Here is a 20,512-nt window from a genome sequence, read left to right on the forward strand (position 1 = left end):
GAGTAACCTGATACACACCTGTGTTCATGTAGTTTTGAGACTCTTCGCTTTGTCAGTTTTCCTCATAGTTTCACACATGCATGAAGCAGCCTCACCCTGACAGCTCAACCTTCCAATAACTGTGTCAGCTGATCACTTCCTGTCCTGTGATTGGCTGAGCTTCAGGCCTTCTCTCAGCCAAACTGGAAACAGGGATTGAGACAGTGTGAGGGTTTGTGGAGTGCCACAGTGCTGTAATGAATACTGTAGTGGAACAAGTTCTTTCACACTCATCCTGGAGCTGCTGTATGTCCATGATCTATGGAGAGGAAATCCAGCTGCTGAGGGTCACATCTGCATCATTGTAGCTTCAGTGGATGTTTCAGTGTCAGGACTGAAGGCGGAGCTTTGTGCGTGTCAGGGCGCAAAACTAGGAGAAAGGAAGTGATCTGTGGCCGGCCGGACTTCATTCCACAGATGTGCTTTAACAAAGTGTGAAGCTGAACTCTGAGCTGTGACAGTGTGAGAGTCTGAGAGTGTCAGTAGATGATCAGCAGAGGAAAGTGAAGCTGCTGTGAGCTGATGTCCTGAAGGGCTTTTAAAGAGTCTCTGAGTTTGACAGGAACATGAAGACGTTTGTGGTGTTTCTGATCCTCCTGCACGGTAAGTACACCTTCCTCTTTGCTCTCATCATCAGCTTTTCTTTCATCTCTCTCTCTTTAATGTGTTGAAGTGCAGCAGGAGAAGATTTCCATCAAACACTGGATTCTGATTCAGATCTGTCATGACGTGCACAAAAAACTATTCATGAAATTAAACACTTACAACAACCAACCAAAACCTCAAACATGAAACTAAATACTAGCAAACTACCAGGAGCACGAGACAGACAGCATAAAGAAGGCACGACACAACCCAGGGCAAAGAAAACCCAGAGCTTAAATACACAGCAGAGTAATCAGGGAATTGGCGACGGAAGGGAAACACAGCTGGTAGAAATGAGACCTAATGAGACAAGGGAAGCAAAACTAGAAACACTGAAATGCTGTGTCCCAATTCGGGGTATGCACGCTTGAAGTACGCATTTTAAGTGCGGTTACGTCACCGCCACGCGACGACGGCTGTCCCAATTCGAAGTGTACTTCAAATGCATACTCCAAATGCGCCGTCGATTTCCCCAAATATCAAGCGTGGTCCGGTGCATGCTTCGTGGTCCCATATATCCCACAATTCATAGCGCGCCGGTGGGTGTGGATAATTTTGCCGCAAAATACGGCAGAAGGGAGCGGCCGAAAAGTGAACTGTCAAAAGTAAGTAATGAATATGACGTCACTTATTCATGTGCGAATGCTTAATAACGAAGAACATTAAAACATTGCTGTTGGCCACATGTCGGCAAAGTTATGTGACACTAGTGATGTTTGTACTTTCAGCATTAACTTGGTTTTAAAGCCTCTACTTCTAAATATACATATAGTCGACCTTAATCTTACAGAGAATCTGATGATTTTATGGATAATTAAAGTCAGTCATATATCCACAAACACAACAAGCTGACAGTCAGTGATATAGATTATATATATATATATATATATATATATATATATATATATATATATATATATATATATATATATATATATATATATATATATGATTAGATTATTATGATATATATATCATAATAATCTGACAATACTATAATATTGGCCATATTATATTTACATTACCATAGTGAGATGACTTTAGTCTCATGAACAACATAAACTAATTATTATTTACTAGCTAATCTTAAATGACTGTTCAGTACAGAAATGAAGCCCTTGAATCATGTTTTACAGTCCTGTGGTTTCAGCCTCAGATACTCAACTAATCAAAGTGATGTCATGACAAAAAGGATTGACCAACAAAACAATTTTCTCCTTCATTTCTGTCAAACAAAGCTGTATGTAGCGTGTCTCGCGGTTAGTATCATGGTTGCTAGGCAACCTGAACAGCGCGACGAAGCATATACCGTCCCATTTCACAAGCCTCTCACTTCCGCACTTCTCGTACTTATAGTACGCACCGTACGTAGTACGCGTAGTGTGCGTACTTCAAGCGTGCATACCCCGAATTGGGACACAGCAAATGTCTGTCTTCATGGCAATGTAAGAACTCCAGCAACACAAACTGAATTGTTTTTTTCAAATTAACCAGTCAGAACTTCATAGATAGGTCCGCTGACATATAATAGGTAGGTATTGGTTAATTGGCTAAGTCACACCCAAGTAAATACCGGACTAGATCATTACTGATGAGGGGGGGTGACATAACCCCCATATGTCTGAAAATAACACATGCATGAAATGCATAAGGATGATGCTATAAATATACACACAGGTTAAAAAAAAAGGGGGGGGTCTTTAATGGTGAAAGCACGTTTGAATTAGAAAACAAGATTACATCATCACATAGGAACACGTTTATTAAATGATCCTTATTTATGTCTCTAAAATGTAAAATTTAGTTTGACATTTTTATGTGATGGACTTCCTGCCTCTGATCTGCGCTGTGTTCTCTTTAATGAGTTGTTAAAATGTTGAATGTTTCTGTCATTCTGTCTCCTGGTTTCTGTAAATGTGTCTAAACTTGATCTTCACCTCAAAGTGACTCATGGAGTCTCTGTCTGTGTGTCCTCAGTTTTCCAGCATGCCTCAGCTGTGGAGCTGTATGAGGGGGACTCCTTCATCCTGCCCTGTCATGTCGACACTTTAAATCTGACTAAATCCACAGTGGTGTGGAGTCGCTCCAACCTCAGTCCTCCAACCGTCCACCAGCGTAAACTTCAAGAAGACGAACTGAAAGATCAAAACCAGCGTTACAGCGGCCGAACATCCATGAAGACTGACGCTCTGGAAACTTGAGACCTCAGCCTGAACCTGACCAACCTCCAACTGTCTGACAGCGGCACCTACACTTGCTCCGTTAGAGAACATGGCGTGAACTGAGTCGGAGTGATATACAGCTACAGGTGAAAGGTCAGCAACAAACATCTGCTGTAGATACATCTGACATCACTCAGATAAAACTTTACTATTTTACTGCTGCATAAATATGTTCACTCAAAAAATATTAGCTTGAGGTATGTTCAATAAAATATATCACCACATTCAGTCAGAGGTCAAAGGTCATGTTTTTCTTTTCTCCACAGAACAGTTTCCATCCTGGGCCAAAGCTCTCCTGATTCTTCTTTTGGTTTCTGGAAGTCTCATATTTTATTTCCGTCAATATTATAAATCAGGTGAGTGTCCCGTACTATACACAAGTAGAGCTCACACAAACTTGTTCCAGAAGCTGAAAGAGTTGAGAGTTACAAACAGCTGATACAGAGAGCTGAAGAGAAACTTCCAGGTTTGTTCCAGAAGTCAGAAAACCTCCTTCAGACTCAGTCATTGATCAGTGAAACGGCTCCACAGCATGACTTTACTAAACAGTGTGTGTGCTTCACTGCAATGATCTGACACAGAGGCTGCATGTGGACAAGCTGTTCTTTCATTATTTGCAGTTAATCCAGACAAAAGACTCGTTACTCATATTTCCAAGAGAGACCAGCAGGGGGCAGAAGATGTTACAACAAATACGAGAAATAACAATATAACAAGTAAAAAACCAATATTCATTCAGAATGTTCAAATACTATATTCTGTACAGACCAGTGAACACAAATGTATGAGTTGTGTGCAATAACAGACCAAAACAAGAACACTGACCAAAAGAGCTGTTCTCTCGCTCCAAAATGAAATACAACTCCTCCATCGTAGCCGTTTCTGACAATTTTAGCTCAATTTGTAGATCATTCCAGGAAACCTTATATTCTAAAGCCTTTTTTCCTAATTCTGTTATGAGTCTGGCAACAAACATTTGCATATTCTTGTGAAAGTGTTGGCTCTATCAGTTCAGCGGATTGAGCGGATGTTGTCATTTAGCCAGGGTAAGGACTCGGAAACAGAAACTGGTCTGTTTCTGTTTAAAAGCATCCGAGAAATTCTCCGCTGTGGAGGAATTCATGATGCGCGAGATAATTGTCCGGTGAACAGGAGACAAAGGCTCGTGAAAAGACATGTTAAAAAGAATACATGATCAGAGATAAAAATGTCCTCAGAACAAATAGAATTAATATTCAAACTGTTGCAAAATCAGTTTCACCCCGGTTCTTTTTATTCCTCGAGGCATCCAGAGACGGCGCCGGACTCAGTAGTTATTTTCACAAAAACCTTTATTCATCTTTATTCATCTTCATTTAAGCATGCATCTTCTAGAAGGGAAGACGAGGCCGGTGTCCCTCTGCAGATCTTCACTCCTTTATTGGTTACAACCAGCTTTATAGAAGTGACCCCATCATAAAACCCCCATGGTGTGCTGCAAACTCTGCGTCTGTGTGTGTATGGACGCGCACGTGAGTGCCTGTGTGTGCGCGTACCTGTATGTCTATGTGAGTGCACGCCCGTGAGTTTGCGTGTGGATGTGTGAGTGTAACAGTTTAAGCACTGTGTGTGTGTCTCTGCGTACGTGACTTCCTGATGGTCATAAAAGTAATCTCACCAAAACTACACCAAATGCCTCTATACAACATAGAAAACAGTTAACATATTACAAACACTGAGACCCCCACTCTGCATCCATATAACAATTATGAGTTTCTATTTATTTGTTTATTCACATAGAAAAGAGCAGTGGTCCAAATATGGAGCCCTGTGGAACTCCTTTGGATTCAGTGCTAAAAGAGGAAGAAAACCAAGCAACGTGGACACACTGTGTTGTAGCGGACAAGTAATGAGATAACCAACTTACAGCAGTTAAAGATTGACCAGTATTGTTTATTATTAGAATTCCATTGTATTGCTATTGTCGTTCACTACTTTAATAGCAGCAGTTACTTGTGTTTTTTTCTGAATCCTGACTGATGTTGGAAAAGAGTTAAATTTTTGTTAAAAAATTCTTTGAGTTGTTAACTAATAAGCTTTCTGTAGACTTAAACATTTAAACTAAAAGACACACTTTAGATATGGGCCCGTAGTTAGCAATGATGGGAATAACGGTGTTACAAGTAACGGCGTTATTCCCATCATTGCTTACAGTAACAAGTAATCTAACTAGTTACTAATCCTATTTTCACAACGCCGTTACCGTTACTAAGAAGAAAATCTCATTACTATTTTTCAACAAACAGACGGTTGAAGCTGTGTGCAGCTTACCGCACCTCAATTGCACGGAAGTAGCTGTAAATAATCTGGGTGTTACAGCTTTAAGCAGCTGCGCGCGCTCCTGCGGGCAGCAATCACTTTCTGCCCGACGATTACTTTTTGGCACAACACCTGGAGCTAAGGGGGCAAAACAATCACATGAGTGCTGCTGTTTGACTGACAAAGAATAAAGTAGTCCTTGTAAGCCAATCACATGACCACTTTAATATTACAAAGTGTTGATAGGCCACATAAAACCAGATTCATGATAAACAATATATATACGCTGTGTTTTTTCCTCAGTCATTTCGTCACGTTTACTGAGGACAGCGCTAGCAAGCACTCTCTGCTTATGACCAAAGAAACCAAACAAAGAAAAACAGCCCGTTCATGTTGGTGGAAAAATGCACCATGTCAACCAATCAAAAAATGATATGGCAACATGATATTTGGTTATTTATGACTGCTGTCTCCAGGTAGAAACAGGAGTGATACACCTGCTGCTGTCAGACCTGCAGGTATCAGGCTGTGATGTTCTCCTTTATAGTGGACAGAAATTATTTTTGGAGTGGCACAAATAATTTGTGTGGCATCTTATTGAATGCAGAAGAGCTGAATGTTCTGTAAATAGTTTGAAATGGTTATTTTAAAAAAAGGGGTAAAAGGTAAATGGCTGCAAATAACTGTTTATTTTAAAATTGACAGTTTATATTTGCGTTTTAAGTTATGAAATATGATTCAATAAACATGTTTGTGGTTGTTAAAGTAAAAAATATAACCTTTTCTACTCTGATTTTATATTTTTTGTTTGATTTTAGATCAATTGTGTTAATACAGTCTGTCAAAATGAAAACCTGACTGTAAATTCAGACACGTGAGGTTGAGTTGAAAACAATGATACCAAATAAGGCAAAGAAAATAGTTTTTAAAGGTCAAATCAAAAGTAGTCAAAAATGGCCAATTATACCCTGGACCCCAGAGGGTTAAACATTTTTTTTAAAAGTTACTTTTCAACTATTGTGTTGAAAAGACAATAGTTTTCAAGTAATTAATTACTTTTAGAATATTGTAACTCAGTTACTAACTCTTACAGTTACTTACTTTTTTGAAGAAGTAACTAGTAACTATAATTAGTTACGTTTTCAAAGTAACTCACCCAACACTGGTAGTTAGTAACATCTGAATTATCACCTCCGTTCAGCAAAGGAAAATACACAGATTTCCATATTTCAGAGATTTCACTGTTTAAAGGCTTAAATTAAAAATACAGGTTAGTGGTTCTGCCAGATATCAGCAATCACACATTGGTCACTGATATTTGCAAAAATACCAATATGGACATGTTAGTGAAAAATAAATCAGTAGGATTTAATTTTACATAAAGGTCAAGTATGTAAAGAATTTAGAAGAAGGAAATTAGAGGTCTTCCAGGCCTTTATCTTCTTAAGACATGCCTGTAACTGATTGAGTTAAATGGTATCAGAAATAAAAATCAAATGCATAGCATGTGCATGGTAATCAAATAAATGTATGAATAATTTTTGTGTGCGAAGAAAACTCCTCATTTACATAAACAAACTGGAATCTATCAGATGTGATTCAAACCACTGCAGTAAATTTCCTTTAATAAATCTGGTGTGTTCTAGTCTTTGTAGGAAAATGTTGTGGTCTACACTGAGGTCTAACAGGACAAGCACAGAAATAAGTCCTCTGTAACAGGTCATAAGAAGAACATTAGTAACCTTCACTGCAGCTCATGTTGTGCTTTGTTGTCCTCTCAGTCCGCTGGGTGGGGGTGAATTCAGGGGTGGAGTCTGTCCAGCTGATCTGCAAAACCACAGTTTGTCTGCCTAAAGATGCTAAAGTGGAGTGGAAGGATGAAGATGACAGGAAGGTCCACGTGTATGAGAACGGCTCTGACCAGCCTGAAGAACAGGACGATAAATACAAGAACCGAACAAAGATGAAGAGAAACTTACTGGAACCTGAAGACCTCAGTCTGACCCTGAAACACCCCACAGATGGAGACAACTCCACCTACACCGTCTACAGCAGGGAGGGAAACATCCTGATGGAGAAACAAGTGGAGCTGAAAGTCAGAGGTCAGTGCTGTAGATAAAGGTCAAAGGTCAGACTCATTATGGTGGTTCAGTCTCAGTGGGCTCCATCCAATAATGTTACAGTGTTAGCATATCTGATGTTTGTGGCTGTTTTGATTTTTATTTGATTTCCACCCAAATGTAAAAGCTTCAGCAGATGAACTGTAGGAGCAAAGTTCATGTGTGAGACTTCATCTGAAAGGTAACATCTTCTAGTTTCTGAACATGTGTTTGTTTAGCATGTGGCTAAAACACAGGCTAAGCTAAGTCAGTTCAAATCTCAGTAAAAACCTTCTTTTGTCCTCATCTATAATCAGTCATATGTGAGTCACAATAACTAGAAGATGATTTCTAGCAGAAGTGTGAAAATCTCCACATCCTTTCTCCATGTTATCATCCAAAGCTGTGTGAAGTTTCAGAGCTCTGCAGCTAACAGAGACTTTCAGTTTGCTGCTCTCTTCCTCTGACAGCTCCATTCTTAGGGAGCGTTAGTTCTCTGTTTCACTTTATTCCACTTATTCAGTCTGATGTTCTCTGATCTGTTTCTCTTGTTTAGTGTCTTAAATGCTGCCAGTGCCTCTCTTTGCTTTAACCAACCTTTCTCTTTATTTCTGAGCTTTTTTAGGACTTTAACTGATGCATCAACCTTTGAAAATGGAAAGAAATCAGTCAGATTCATGGCTGCATCAAAGTGTCACATGTAGTTCTCCCACATCAGCTGGATTATATCTATAGCAGCAAACAGCAGCTGATCCACAAATCTTCTTCACTGTTAATAAAGTTGGATCAGTTCAAACACAGTGGAACCCTGACTTACAAAATTAATTTGTTCCCGAGGGTCTTTCGTAAGTCAAAACTTTTCGTATGTCGAAGCACCCATCGCCTTGTGAACAATAGGCTATAGGCTAATTGCTAACTGCAACAACAATACGTCGTTCAAGTGGAACAGCGAAGTGTAAGTACAAAAGCAAAGGGGTTGTCACATGATTCAGAAGGCATTCTGGGCATTCTGGGCTCAGCCAATCAGAGACAGCGGATTTTGTTACGTGGGCATCTTGCCGTATCGCGGTTAGAAATATTGCGGTCAAGTTCCTTCGTAACTTGAATTTTTCATTAAATGGGGTATTCGCAAGTCAGGGTTCCACTGTAGTTTGTTGCTCTGCACTTGAAAGCAGCATGTACAGTTTATGAGTGAACCGCACAGAGCTTCAGACTGTCTAATGCTCTGTTTGCTAAGGTTAGCAAGTTTAATGACAAGTAAAGGACATTTACATAATCTGAAGCTTTTTGATAGGTCTCAGTGAGTTAAAAAGTAGGGTTAGCATGTAATCCTGCTAAAAGTGTTAGCGCATGTTTCTATTATCAATACTGTATGAGATTTAATTTTGGTTGAGGCTTTTGTTGATATTTTGATTAATATTCTTGATTAATGATGATCAATATCCCTGATATTTATCAAGGGGTAAATACTTGATCTTTTATTCTATCATTTTAATAATTTTACATGCTGCTCAAAACAAAGTATAACATCCACTCATTGTGAATGGTATAATAAATTTAACAAATCCACCCAAAGCAATTAATAATAATCTTACCTTTACAATGACATCTGGAAGGCTGGCTGTCATTCTAGAGAGGTCATCTTTCACGGCAAGCATCTTTGACATCAGGCTTTTGAGTGTTGGTAGTAAAGCCCCTCTTCACACTGACCACTTTCTATCTAACAGTGAGCTCCCAGTGAAGCAGCATCATTCAACCTGTTAGAGTCAACACAAATGTCTCCATCCAAGCTCATGTTGTGCTTTGTTGTCCTCTCAGTCACCCGGGTAGTGGTGGATTCAGGGGTGGAGTCTGTCCAGCTGCCCTTCAACACCACACTTCACCTGCCTGACGATGCTAAAGTGGAGTGGATGGACAGAGGCAGCAGGATGGTCTATGTTTATCATAACGGCTCTGACCAGCCTGAAGAACAGCACCAGGTTTACAGAGACCAAACGAAGATGAATGAAGACCTGCTGAAAACTGGAGACCTCAGTCTGACCCTGAAATATCCCACAGGCTGGAATACAGACAGCTACACCTGCACTGTCTACAGCAGGGAGGGAAACATCCTGCTGAAGAAACAAGTGGAGCTGAAAGTCAGAGGTCAGTGCTGTAGATACAGGTCAAAGGTCAGAGGTCATGCAAGAGTTTATTCTCTAAACATTTTAAGTTTGAATCTTTTTTCAGTTCATTCAAATAAATTCTTAAATTAAGTTGTCTAAAAGCCAAAAATTTTAGGGGGAGCAACTGTACGTTTAATTGAACAGACTAAGACTAAGAGTCCCCACAGTGGGAGTCCATGATGGCTCAAAGTCTCTGATCCTAACTGTTCCTGAGTCTCTCCCCCTGCCTCCTCTTTGGATCTTCTCCTCCTCTGTAACATGAGGAAACATGCAGAAATGATTGAGTCAGCATGCTATTCATCACATGCTTCACAATATTTTTCTGTCTTCGGGTTGGAAGGAAGTTGGTTTGGAAACATATTCAGCGATGCTTCATCTCCTGCTTTGTGTTTGTGTGGGTGCCATCCTGATGACATCCAGTTTGTGCTCCACTGGGTGATGAGAGTCAAATCGTATACAATGAACCATATGTGGTGGTTTATGGTACATATCAACTTTTAAATGTCCCCCATTACTGATGGACATCTCGCAGTCTAAGAAGGCTAACCTGCTACTTTTCATATCCTCCCTGGTGAATTTGTGTAGGTCCACCAGGTTAATGTAATCAGTGAATTGTGGTACATCCTCAGGTTTAGATTTTACCTAGATGTTATTCACGTACCTCAACTAATCATTTGGTGTTGTTCCAGGGCAGTATAACAAACCCCCCTTTTCCACTTCTACCATGTACAAGTTGGACACAATGGATGAAACTGAAGAACCCATGGTATACCCATGTTTCTGCCAGTAGTACTGACCCTTGTATGTGAAATAGGTGGAATTAAGACAGTTCCAAGAGCAAATACACTTGGTCAGTAATGAGAGTGATTCTGTTGATGGTATTGGGGTCATCCTGTAATCTTTTATGAACTACCTCCAACGCTTCAGTAACTGGAACACAAGTGAAGAGAGATGTAACATCCCAATGGTACGTCTTTCAATGCTGTGATTTAAGCAATCCCCAACTCTCTGTGAATAGTATTCATGGTTATTCATGAGTAGTCATTGATCAATGGTCGTAGATCAGTGGTCATGACAATTTGCATATTAATGGTCAAAAACAAGAAGACACTTGGATGAATGACAAAACATTTCTCCCACTGAAAGCCCTATGTCTAGATGAACACAACCGACTTTTTACAGTTCACATGGATTTTTTTGCAGTCAGACTACATCAGCACATAAGCCTGAAAAAGCATTAAATGTAAAGTGTAAAAAAGAAGAAAAGTTGTGACAGTTTTCCTCCAGTAGTCTGTGGTCCAGACCATTTCAAGGTGAGTTTCATTATCAGCAGTGTCACTGAGAATCAGGGCTTACATTCATCTATCTTCTTCCACTTATCCTGGGGTGGGTCACAAGGGCAAGATCCTAAGCACAGAAGCCCAGTCCTCCCTTTCCCCAGCCACCTCCTTCAGCTGGTCTGGGGGAATGCCAAGGCATTCCCTGGCCAGCCAAAAGATATAATTGCTCCAGCATGTCCTGGGACTGCCCCAGGGCCTCCTCCTGGTGGGACATGCCCAGAACACCTTGACCAAGAAGCTACCAGGAGCCATCATTTTCAGATGCCTGAATCACCTAAAGTGACTCCTTTCGATGTGGAGGAGTAGCGTCTCTACTCTGAGCACTCCAAATATCTACACTTCACAGAGTTCTTTTGATTCCTCAGAGGCATCCGATGGAAGACAAAACACTGCTCAGTAGACCATTTAACACTTTATTTTCTCTTTCACATTACTTCTAGAAGGGAGATGCATCCTGCATGACACGTTGCCGCAGATCTCAAAATGGTGACGCGCACCTGACAGCTTCATTCCCGGGCACCCCATTCTAGTCTAAACAACAGCATTTCAGTAACTTTCGACTACAATATGGTTCCTTCTTATCTACTGCTCTACAGGCAAATATGGGTGAGAGTCTAAGACTGAAGGACACCTATTCTAATGCCTTTATTATTCAGGGTTGTGTCCACTCAACACTACTTCTATATGATTATATGGCAGTTTTGAATAATATGAGATTAATAAAAGGCACAATAATAAAGCACTTCAGGTAAGATCATTCCAACATCCCCTCTTTTATGGTCTCCCCCCATGGTAGACCAACAGTACTGCAAGTCATCAAACATAATATCAGTGGATTGACCCTTCCTGGTTCTCAAAAGTGGCATCATGTGGTCTGCCTCGGCATCAGAATCTCCCACAGCCTGATTAATCACTCTTACCAATAACAGATACAAAGAAAAACCCAACAATCATATGACCCCCTACGAGCAAGCACTTTGGCGAAGGTGGGAAGGAAAAACTCCCTTTTAACAAGAAGAAACCTCTGGCAGAACCAGGCTCAGGGAAGGGCGGGGCCATCTGCTGCGACCGGTTTTGGTGAGAGAAAGAAAACAGGATAAAAGCATGCTGTGGAAGAGAGAATAAGATTAATAACAGATATGATTCAATGTTCAATTCAATTCAAGAGCCGTGAAAGGATTAGGGACAGGAACAGTTTTAGTTGTCAACATATCATTAATAGTCCTCAAATCATGTGCCATACGATACTTTCCCATGCCGTGCTTTTCTACAGGCAAAATTGGAGTGTTCCAGCATGAGGTTGAGGGTGCTAACACCCTTACCTTCAATAAGCCCTCTATGGTCTCCGCCATACCCTCCTCTGCCTCAGGTCTGTGACGGTATTGCGGACGCCAAATCGGGACTTCCTTCTCCAACTCAGAAGTCACAGGGGAGCACGTGGTTAAGTCGAGCAACCAGCCACCCTTTAGAGCAGGGGTCGCCAACTTCAGGCCTCGAGGGCCGGTGTCCTGCATTTTTTAGATGTGTCCGTGATCCAACACAGCTGATTCAAATGGCTAAATTACCTCCTCAACATGTCTTGCAGTTCGCCAGAGGCCTGGTAATGAACTAATCATTTGATTCAAGTGTGTAGACCCAGGGTGAAGGCAACATCGTAGACATAGAGGACAGGTACAAGTACCTGGTGATCCCACAGGCACACCAACAGTGTGATTAATAAAGAAATGTTTGAACCATGCTTTCTCAGTCTGCGCCTGAGTCCAAGATTGTCCAAAGAATCCAAATTATCCTTGTATGTGTGACGTCTGTGAGACGTCTTCACTTTTTGTTTCTAAATGAATGTTTTGGAGTGGTTCAGCAGTTTATTCCACATTTGTATTCAAGACAGTTGATAACAGTGAAACACTCATCTGGTTATCACTTTTAATTTTGTGTTTGATGTCCTCTCAGTCCCCCAAGTGGAGGTGGAGGACGGGGTGGACTCTCTCCAGCTGCCCTTCAATACCACAGGTCTGCCTGAAGACGTTATAGTCGTCTGGAAGGACGGGAAATCCAGAATGATCCACATGTATGAGAACGGCTCTGACCAGCTTGAAGAACAGCACCAGGTTTACAGAGACCGAACGAAGATGAATGAAGACCTGCTGAAAAACGAAAACCTCAGTCTGACCCTGAAACACTCCACGGACTGTGACGGTGGAGCTTTCATCTGTGAAGTTTGGAGGAATGGAGACATTTTCATAGCAAAACCACTGCTGCTTAAACCCAAAGGTTTGATCCATTGTTTACTTTTTTCCTTGTATGTTACTAAGAACAGACTGCCCTGACATCAAGGCAAAAAAAAATTTGCTTTGATGCTCCATTTAATGCACGACTCTCTAACTGTTATTTATCACAATGGAAATTACAAAAGTTTCAACTACATTCAAGACTAAAAACAGACCTGCAATAGAAATGTGTTTGGAGCATTAAGCTAATCAGGAAGCCTGTTCCGTAGAAGAGGGGCCTGAAAACTGAAGGCTCTCCCTCCCATTCTACTTTTAAATACTCTAGGAACAACAAGTAAGCCTGCAGAGCGGGAGCGAAGTGCTCTAATAGGGTGATATGGTACTACAAGGTCATTAAGATAAGATGGGGCCTGATTATTTAAGACCTTGTATGTGAGGAGCAGGATATTGAATTCAATTCTGGATTTAACAGGAAGACAATGAAGGGAAGCCAAAACAGGAGAAATATGCTCTCTCTTTCTAGTCCCTGTCAGGACTCTTGCTGCAGCAATTTTGATTAACTGAAGCTGAGTGCAGCAATCCTATTTTACATAGAATCAACAAATAAACAAACAAGAATATCAAGAATGAATATCAAGGGTTTTTAGTTGCTTTTGAACACAATAGCAATCAACAGCAACAATGCACAAAATACAAACATAAAAGACTTTGAACAAGTATATTACATCTACAAAGACTCATCACAGAAGTCCAAATCAGACCTTTGGGCCTTTGTCTGTACTGCAAAGCCTCAACCTCAGCAGATATCTTGATACATGTTCAATCTGTCAGATTTTGTTGTTGTTGTGACTTAAAGAATCTTCAGCAGAATCTACATAACTGGAGCATCCAAAATGTCTCCTGAGGCTCCGAGTCCAGATGAACATGTATTAGTGTTTAGAGTGGAACTGAGATGATAGGGACTAGGACCTGGGGGACGTCAGTCAGTGACGGAGCGGTCAGCAGGTGTGGACAGGTACTTGATGGAGTGTTTCCTGCACGCTGGACTCCATATGATATGTTAGCAGAGAGTATCTGGCTCCTGATTGGTTGAAGTGGAGCCCATCTGCTGCAGAAAGACGCCTCCTGTCCCAGAAAACATTGAAGTTGTCTCTGTGTGGGAGCGCTGTTTGGAATCCGGTTTGTGCCCATGTGGATAAGGATGGTGTCGGCCTCCGGACGGGATCGTATTCTGCCAGGAAACTTGTCTAAAATGTCCTAGAGCGTTGGGCCGGGAAAAGACAGAGCGTACGCCTCCTTTATTGTGAAATTCCTCACCATGGTAACTGAACACATCAGCTGGTCTGCAGCAGGTTATGTTCAGAGTTTGAGGCTCAAATTGGCTCAAACTGTCCCATTTTCACTGATGGTTTTCCCGACGACATGCTTCAAGTGTGATATGGATCCTCTGCTGAAGGAATCTGCTTTCTATCCACAACCTGTTGATCCGTATCTGACTAACAGCAGCGCAGGAAGCCCTGCAGTTATAGAGAAACTGTCTGAGTCGCATTGTTGCAGCAGTTTACCTGCAACTGCTGAAGAAAAAGTCTCCATGTGTTTGTGTTTGGTCCTAATCTGCTGCCCAGTCTGTTTGACACTGCTGGATTTCCAGCTGATAGATGACAGATTAGAAACTGATCAGTCTATTGATCACACAATATTCCATCAATAGAATTGATTTGACTTTGATTTGTGTAACAAAGTGATTTCCACGTCTCCTTCATGATGTGACAGTGTCAGAGCTGAATGCACTTGTAGAGTATCATGTTTTTATGGCTCACATTTAAAGTGTTCCAGCTCTAATGTACAGCTGTCATATTAGAAATAGAAGCAGCTCTGATTTTAGTGCTCAAAGAAATCTATGAAGTTATGAATTCACACATGAACAGTTTTCTGCAGCGTTCCTCTCGGCTTTATTTGCAGCTCCATTCTTGTTTTTGCTCTAATAATTATTTCTCTCCATGAGCTGTTTCTCTGCCTGAAGGAGGCGCCACTCCATCGCTTCATTTAGTGCAGAACAAGAGTCACATGATGCTGCTCTGTCAACACCAATCACACTTTGTACAGCTCATGTTGTGTTTGTTGTCCTCTCAGTCTGTCAGGTGGAGGTGGAGGAGGGGGCGGAGTCTGTCCAGCTGCCCTTCAACACCACACAAAACCTGCCTGAAGATGCTGAAGTGGAGTGTAGACGCCATCAACCTGAATACAGGATGGTCCACGTGTATGAGAACGGCTCTGACAAACCTGAAGAACAGCACCGGGATTACAGAAACCGAACGAAGATGAATGAAGACCTGCTGAAAACTGGAGACCTCAGTCTGACCCTGAAACACCCCACAGAGAGAGACAGTGGAGAATACAGATGTGATGTCTACAAATCGCAGTTTTTTGGGAATATCCATGCCTATCGCATCCTGCTAAGGAAGAAAACAGTAGTCTTGTTAGGTTGCAGATCATTTTGGCAATCTTTTCCCGTGCATTCAGCGCATCGACAAAGTGCGTGTAGGCTAGCCGCTGCCTTCTGCCCCAGACGGCATGTTCTGTACAACAGTGTCATGCTTTGTCCTCGCCTGAACGGCCATGGTGCTGTTACGCAATACAACAGCTCCGACTCAAAGGATGAGCTGCACGTTAGATACCTGGACGGAGAAGACAGCGGTATTGTTGTCGTTGGAATAAATCAACCAAAAGCCAAAAATGCCATAAACAAATATCTTGTGAAAATGATGTTTGAAGCTGTGGAGGACATCAAGAAGAATAAAAATGTGCGCAGTGTAATTTTATGTAGTTTGGTTCCTGGTATATTTTGTGCAGGTGCAGATCTGAAGGAGAGGGCCAAGATGCACCAGAGCGAAGTGGGACCATTTGTATCCAAAGTAAGAGCCCTCATTACAGAGCTAGGAAACCTGCCAGTACCAACAATTGCTGCAATTGATGGTGCTGCCTTAGGAGGAGGCTTGGAAATGGCCCTTGCTTGTGACATCAGAATTTCCTCCAATACTGCCAAAATGGGACTAGTTGAGACTAAACTTGCAATTATTCCTGGAGCAGGTGGTACACAACGTCTCCCTAGGGTGATTGGCGTCTCTCTTGCCAAGGAGCTCATCTTTGCTGCACGAGTGGTTGATGGAACACAGGCGCAACAAATGGGTCTTGTCAGTCATTCTGTGGAGCAGAATAACAGTGGAGATGCTGCCTACTTGAAGGCTCTGGAGCTTGCACGGGAGATTAACCCCCAGGGCCCAATTGCAATAAGGATGGCAAAGTTGGCAATTAACCAGGGGATAGAGGTGGATTTATCTACAGGTCTGGCAATAGAAGAGGCTTGTTATTCCCAGGTGATACCAACCAAAGACCGTTTGGAAGGCTTGTCTGCTTTCAAGGAGAAGAGGCAGCCTCAGTACAAAGGGGAATGAAGTCATCGTTCCAGAATCGATCAGTTCTGCCTTCAGCTCTGCTACTGTTCCACTGCTTCCAACATAAATTATGAGTCAGACTAAACTCGTCAACACATTAGCCCTTACATCATAGTTGACAGCTGGAACTTAGGGGTCGTTGTGGTTGGTGTTTCAGGCTAAAGCACTTTCTGACTTTGATAATTCTATTCACGATTATTTATATCGTGACAATTTATGACCAGAGATGGGTAGTAACATGTTACTTGTAACGCGTTACTGTAATCCAATTACTTTTTTCAAGTAACGAGTAAAGTATTTGAAGGAGTGAGTGTAAACACAAAAAATATTTTATTTTATGTGCTGGAATGTGCAGAAAATAGGTTTAAATGTCAAACAAATTCCTTCCCGTCAGAGAATTTTGCATATAATTACATTTTTGATTGACGCATAAAGTTAAAAGATTAAAACTAATAAAACAAGTTTTAAAAAGATTCTTTTCCATTTGATTACATTTTGTATGATGGATTATGCAGAAAAAGTAGAATTGGGCTGAAAGGTCTATCACTTTATCACCTATTCAGGTTGTAAATCGTGTTTTTAAAAAGTAATTTAGTAATTAATTACTTTTGAAAATAAGTAATCAGTAAAGTAACAGGATTACTTTTGGGGGGAAGTAATCAGTAATTAGTTACTGATTACTTTATTCAAGTAACTTGACCAACACTGTTTATGACAGCAGTCACCACAAGGCGCTTTAAATTTTAAAGTAAAGAATTTACAACTAATCACATTAAGATTTGGAGAAACAAAGCAAACTAACCCAGCTAAGTTAAATGTGTCCTTCTGTGTTCATGTCTGCATAAAACAGTTTTTGATTCCCTTTACCAAAGTGAAGTGAATGGAGATGGTTTGATGTCTTACTTTTGGGTCCTCAATGTGCTAGTAACAAAAAAATCCTTCAGATTAACTGGTTAAAAATCACCAATTGTTATTTTCCTACAAGTCAGTTTTGGTGCCGAATTAAACTGAATAAAAACTTATCTCAACTCTATAATTTACCAAAAAAAGATCTGAGCGACTTGATTACTGGTCAGAGCTTGACACTTTTCCCCATAGCAAATAGCAAAAATTTGCTAAACTATTTTGTTTACATGTCATCTTTACTTGCTGCCCAATTTTGTTACTTACTTAAGACAACATTATATTAAAGTGTTTTTTTTTTTTAAATGCAAACATTCCTGATAAATATGAGGGGTGCCTAAAGCTTACATCACCTGAAACGATCTGAAATCGGCTTGTCTTCCTTTGCAGCAACAGTGTTTTGTACTTCTCTGTTGACAGCCAGAGCCACACCTGAGATAACGATATTAAGGATATCAGTTCTGACATCATACAAGGCTAAGAGTGTCACGGTCTGTTTGCCAGACCGTGGGGATGTGAGGAATGAGGACCCAAAGTGCAGGACTTGAAGGCAGTGCGTTCATTTACAGTGGTGTAATGATCCAAACAACAATAAATCCCCAGTGCAATCCCAACTCCCGTTCCGTGTCTTCTTCTCAGTGCGGTGTGGCAGCAATTTCTCACACCAGCCTATTAATTAACGAAAGACCAAGACAGACTTTTAATTCATTTGAAAGTCTGATGCTTAACCTTGTCCACCCCAGCTGTAAAACTCAGAAACCAGTCTTACTTATTATCATCTATCGTCCACCTGGGCCTTACACAGAGTTTCTCTCTGATTTCTCAGACTTTTTATCTGATTTAGTTCTGAGCTCAGATAAAATAATTATTGTGGGTGATTTTAACATCCATGTAGATGCTAAAAATGACAGCCTCAACATGGCATTTAATCTGTTATTAGACTCAATTGGCTTCTCTCAAAATGTAAAAGAACCCACCCACCACTTTAATCACACTCTAGATCTAGTTTTTACATATGACATAGAAACTGAACATTTAACAGTGTTTCCTGAAAACCCTCTCCTGTCTGATCATTTCCTGATAACACTTACATTTACAATAATTGATTACACAGCAATGGAGAGTAGACTTCATGAACTTCTTCACAAATAAAATTTTAATAATTAGAGAAAAAATGACCAATAATCATCCTACAGATGTAATATTATCTAAAGCTACTCTTAGTACCATTGATGTTAAGTTAGACTCTTTTTCTCCAATTGATCTTACTGAGTAAACTTCAATAACTACTTCCTCCAAACCATCAACGTGTCTTTTAGACCCCATTCCTACAAAACTGCTCAAAGAAGTCCTGCCATTAATTAATTCTTCGATCTTATATATGATCAACTATCTCTAATAATCGGCTATGTACCACAGGCCTTCAAGCTGGCTGTAGTTAAACCTTTACTCAAAAAGCATCTCTAGACCCAGCAGTCTTAGCTAATTATAGGCCAATCTCCAACCTTCCTTTCATATCAAAAATCAGAATCAGAATTAGAATCGTGTTTATTGGCCAAGTATATGTGCAGACACATACAGGGAATTTGGTTCCAGTAGATGGTGGCTCTCAAGCACAGCAATGTAAATCACACACACACACACACACACACACACACACACACACACACACACACACACACACACACACACACACACGTGTCTATATACATACATACACATACATACACAAAGCTGTGTAAACCAACTATAAATAACTAATCTAAACTTATATACATAAAATACAGAATGAATGAGGTGGATAAATACCACAGAATGTACATAAGGTGCAGTTGCAGTTGCAGTCTGGAAGTGGGAGCAGTGTGACAGGTCAACTGTTAAGAAGGGAGATGGCGAGGGGAAAGAAACTGTTCCTATGTGGTCTGTTCGAGTGGTCCTGGTCTGCAGGCTTCTGTACCGTCTGCCAGAGGGCAGCAGATCAAAGAGTCTGTGTCCAGGGTGTGAGGGGTCTGTGATGATTTTCCCTGCCCGTTTCCTGGTTCTTGAGAGGTACAGGTCCTGGATGGAGGGCAGGGGGCGGCAATGATCTTTTCTGCTGCCCGTACAGTCCGCTGCAGTCTGCTCCTGTCCTGTTTAGTGGCTGCACCATACCAGACTGTGATGGAGGAGCACAGGACAGACTCAATGACCGCAGTGTAGAACTGGATCAGCAGCTCCTGTGGAAGACTGTACTTCCCCAGTTGTCTCAGGAAGTACATCCTCTGCTGGGTCTTTTTGAGGATGGAGTTGATGTTGGTCTCCCACTTCAGGTCCTGGGAGATGGTGGTACCCAGGAACTTGAAGATCTTCACAGTCGACACAGGGCTGTCTGATATGGTGAGGGGGAGCAGAGTTGAGGGATGTCTCCTGAAGTCCACTGTCATCTCTACAATTTTAAGAGTGTTCAGCTCCAGATTGTGCTGACTGCACCAGAGTACCAGCCGCTCAACTTCCTGCCGGTATGCAGACTCATCACCATCCTGAATGAGGCCAATGACAGTGGTGTCATCTGCAAACTTTAGGAGTTTAACAGCCGAGTTCTTGGAGGTGCAGTCGTTAGTGTAGAGGGAGAACAGTAGTGGTGAGAGGTGAGATGAAGCCTTGTGATGAACTGAAGCTTTCCATCCAACTAGTCGACTCATGGTTTGAAGCATTGGCATGATTCATTTGCTCTACTGCACCATCAAGTGGACGATTCAAGTGAAACAGGCTCTGTGATGATAATGATGTGATGTGTAAACCTCTAAACTGAATTAATAAATTGTTTTCATGGTTATTTATCCTGAATATTGTCTCAGTATGTCTGATACAAAAGAGAAACTGGAAACTATCAGGACAGAGTTTTGGTATGATTGTGTAAACGTTAGGGCTGTGTGTCGTCACCAGTGTTGGGACTAACGTGTTATTTAGTAACGCGTTACAGTAACTACGTTGTTATTGTGGTAAAGAGCATGGTAACTAGTTATTATGCCAAAATCAGGAACGTGTTACTCATTACTGGGATTTAGATAGGCTCGTTATTCATTACTTCGTGTGGTGACTATCACGGAGCTTCCACAGATTCAATAACATTAGCAAG

General features: G+C 41.1%; 1 protein-coding gene and 1 pseudogene across 2 annotated transcripts; both read left to right on the forward strand.

Annotated features, from left to right (window-relative positions):
- The first annotated feature begins 605 nt into the window (after positions 1-605).
- LOC148103155 (butyrophilin-like protein 2) lies at positions 606-15,649 on the forward strand (annotated as a pseudogene). Its single transcript, XR_015718531.1, has 7 exons — positions 606-642; positions 2,662-2,999; positions 3,173-3,262; positions 6,986-7,306; positions 9,122-9,448; positions 15,170-15,571; positions 15,627-15,649. The product of XR_015718531.1 is annotated as a butyrophilin-like protein 2 (transcript).
- Positions 15,650-15,798: 149 nt separating this feature from the next.
- Positions 15,799-16,625, forward strand: LOC148103156 (methylglutaconyl-CoA hydratase, mitochondrial-like). The gene has a single exon (XM_087838650.1). The coding sequence runs from the start codon at positions 15,799-15,801 to the stop codon at positions 16,489-16,491; it is 693 nt and encodes a 230-aa protein (XP_087694776.1). The 3' UTR covers positions 16,492-16,625.
- Positions 16,626-20,512: the final 3,887 nt, after the last annotated feature.

Source organism: Neolamprologus brichardi, chromosome 3, assembly GCF_056152115.1.
Source record: "Neolamprologus brichardi isolate AB-2024 chromosome 3, ASM5615211v1, whole genome shotgun sequence".
Taxonomy (NCBI): Eukaryota; Metazoa; Chordata; class Actinopteri; order Cichliformes; family Cichlidae; genus Neolamprologus; species Neolamprologus brichardi.

What these genes read in the sequence shown, in the direction of transcription:
- LOC148103156 (XM_087838650.1), top strand. Translation starts at nt 15,799, where the DNA reads ATGATGTTTGAAGCTGTGGAGGACATCAAGAAGAATAAAAATGTGCGC.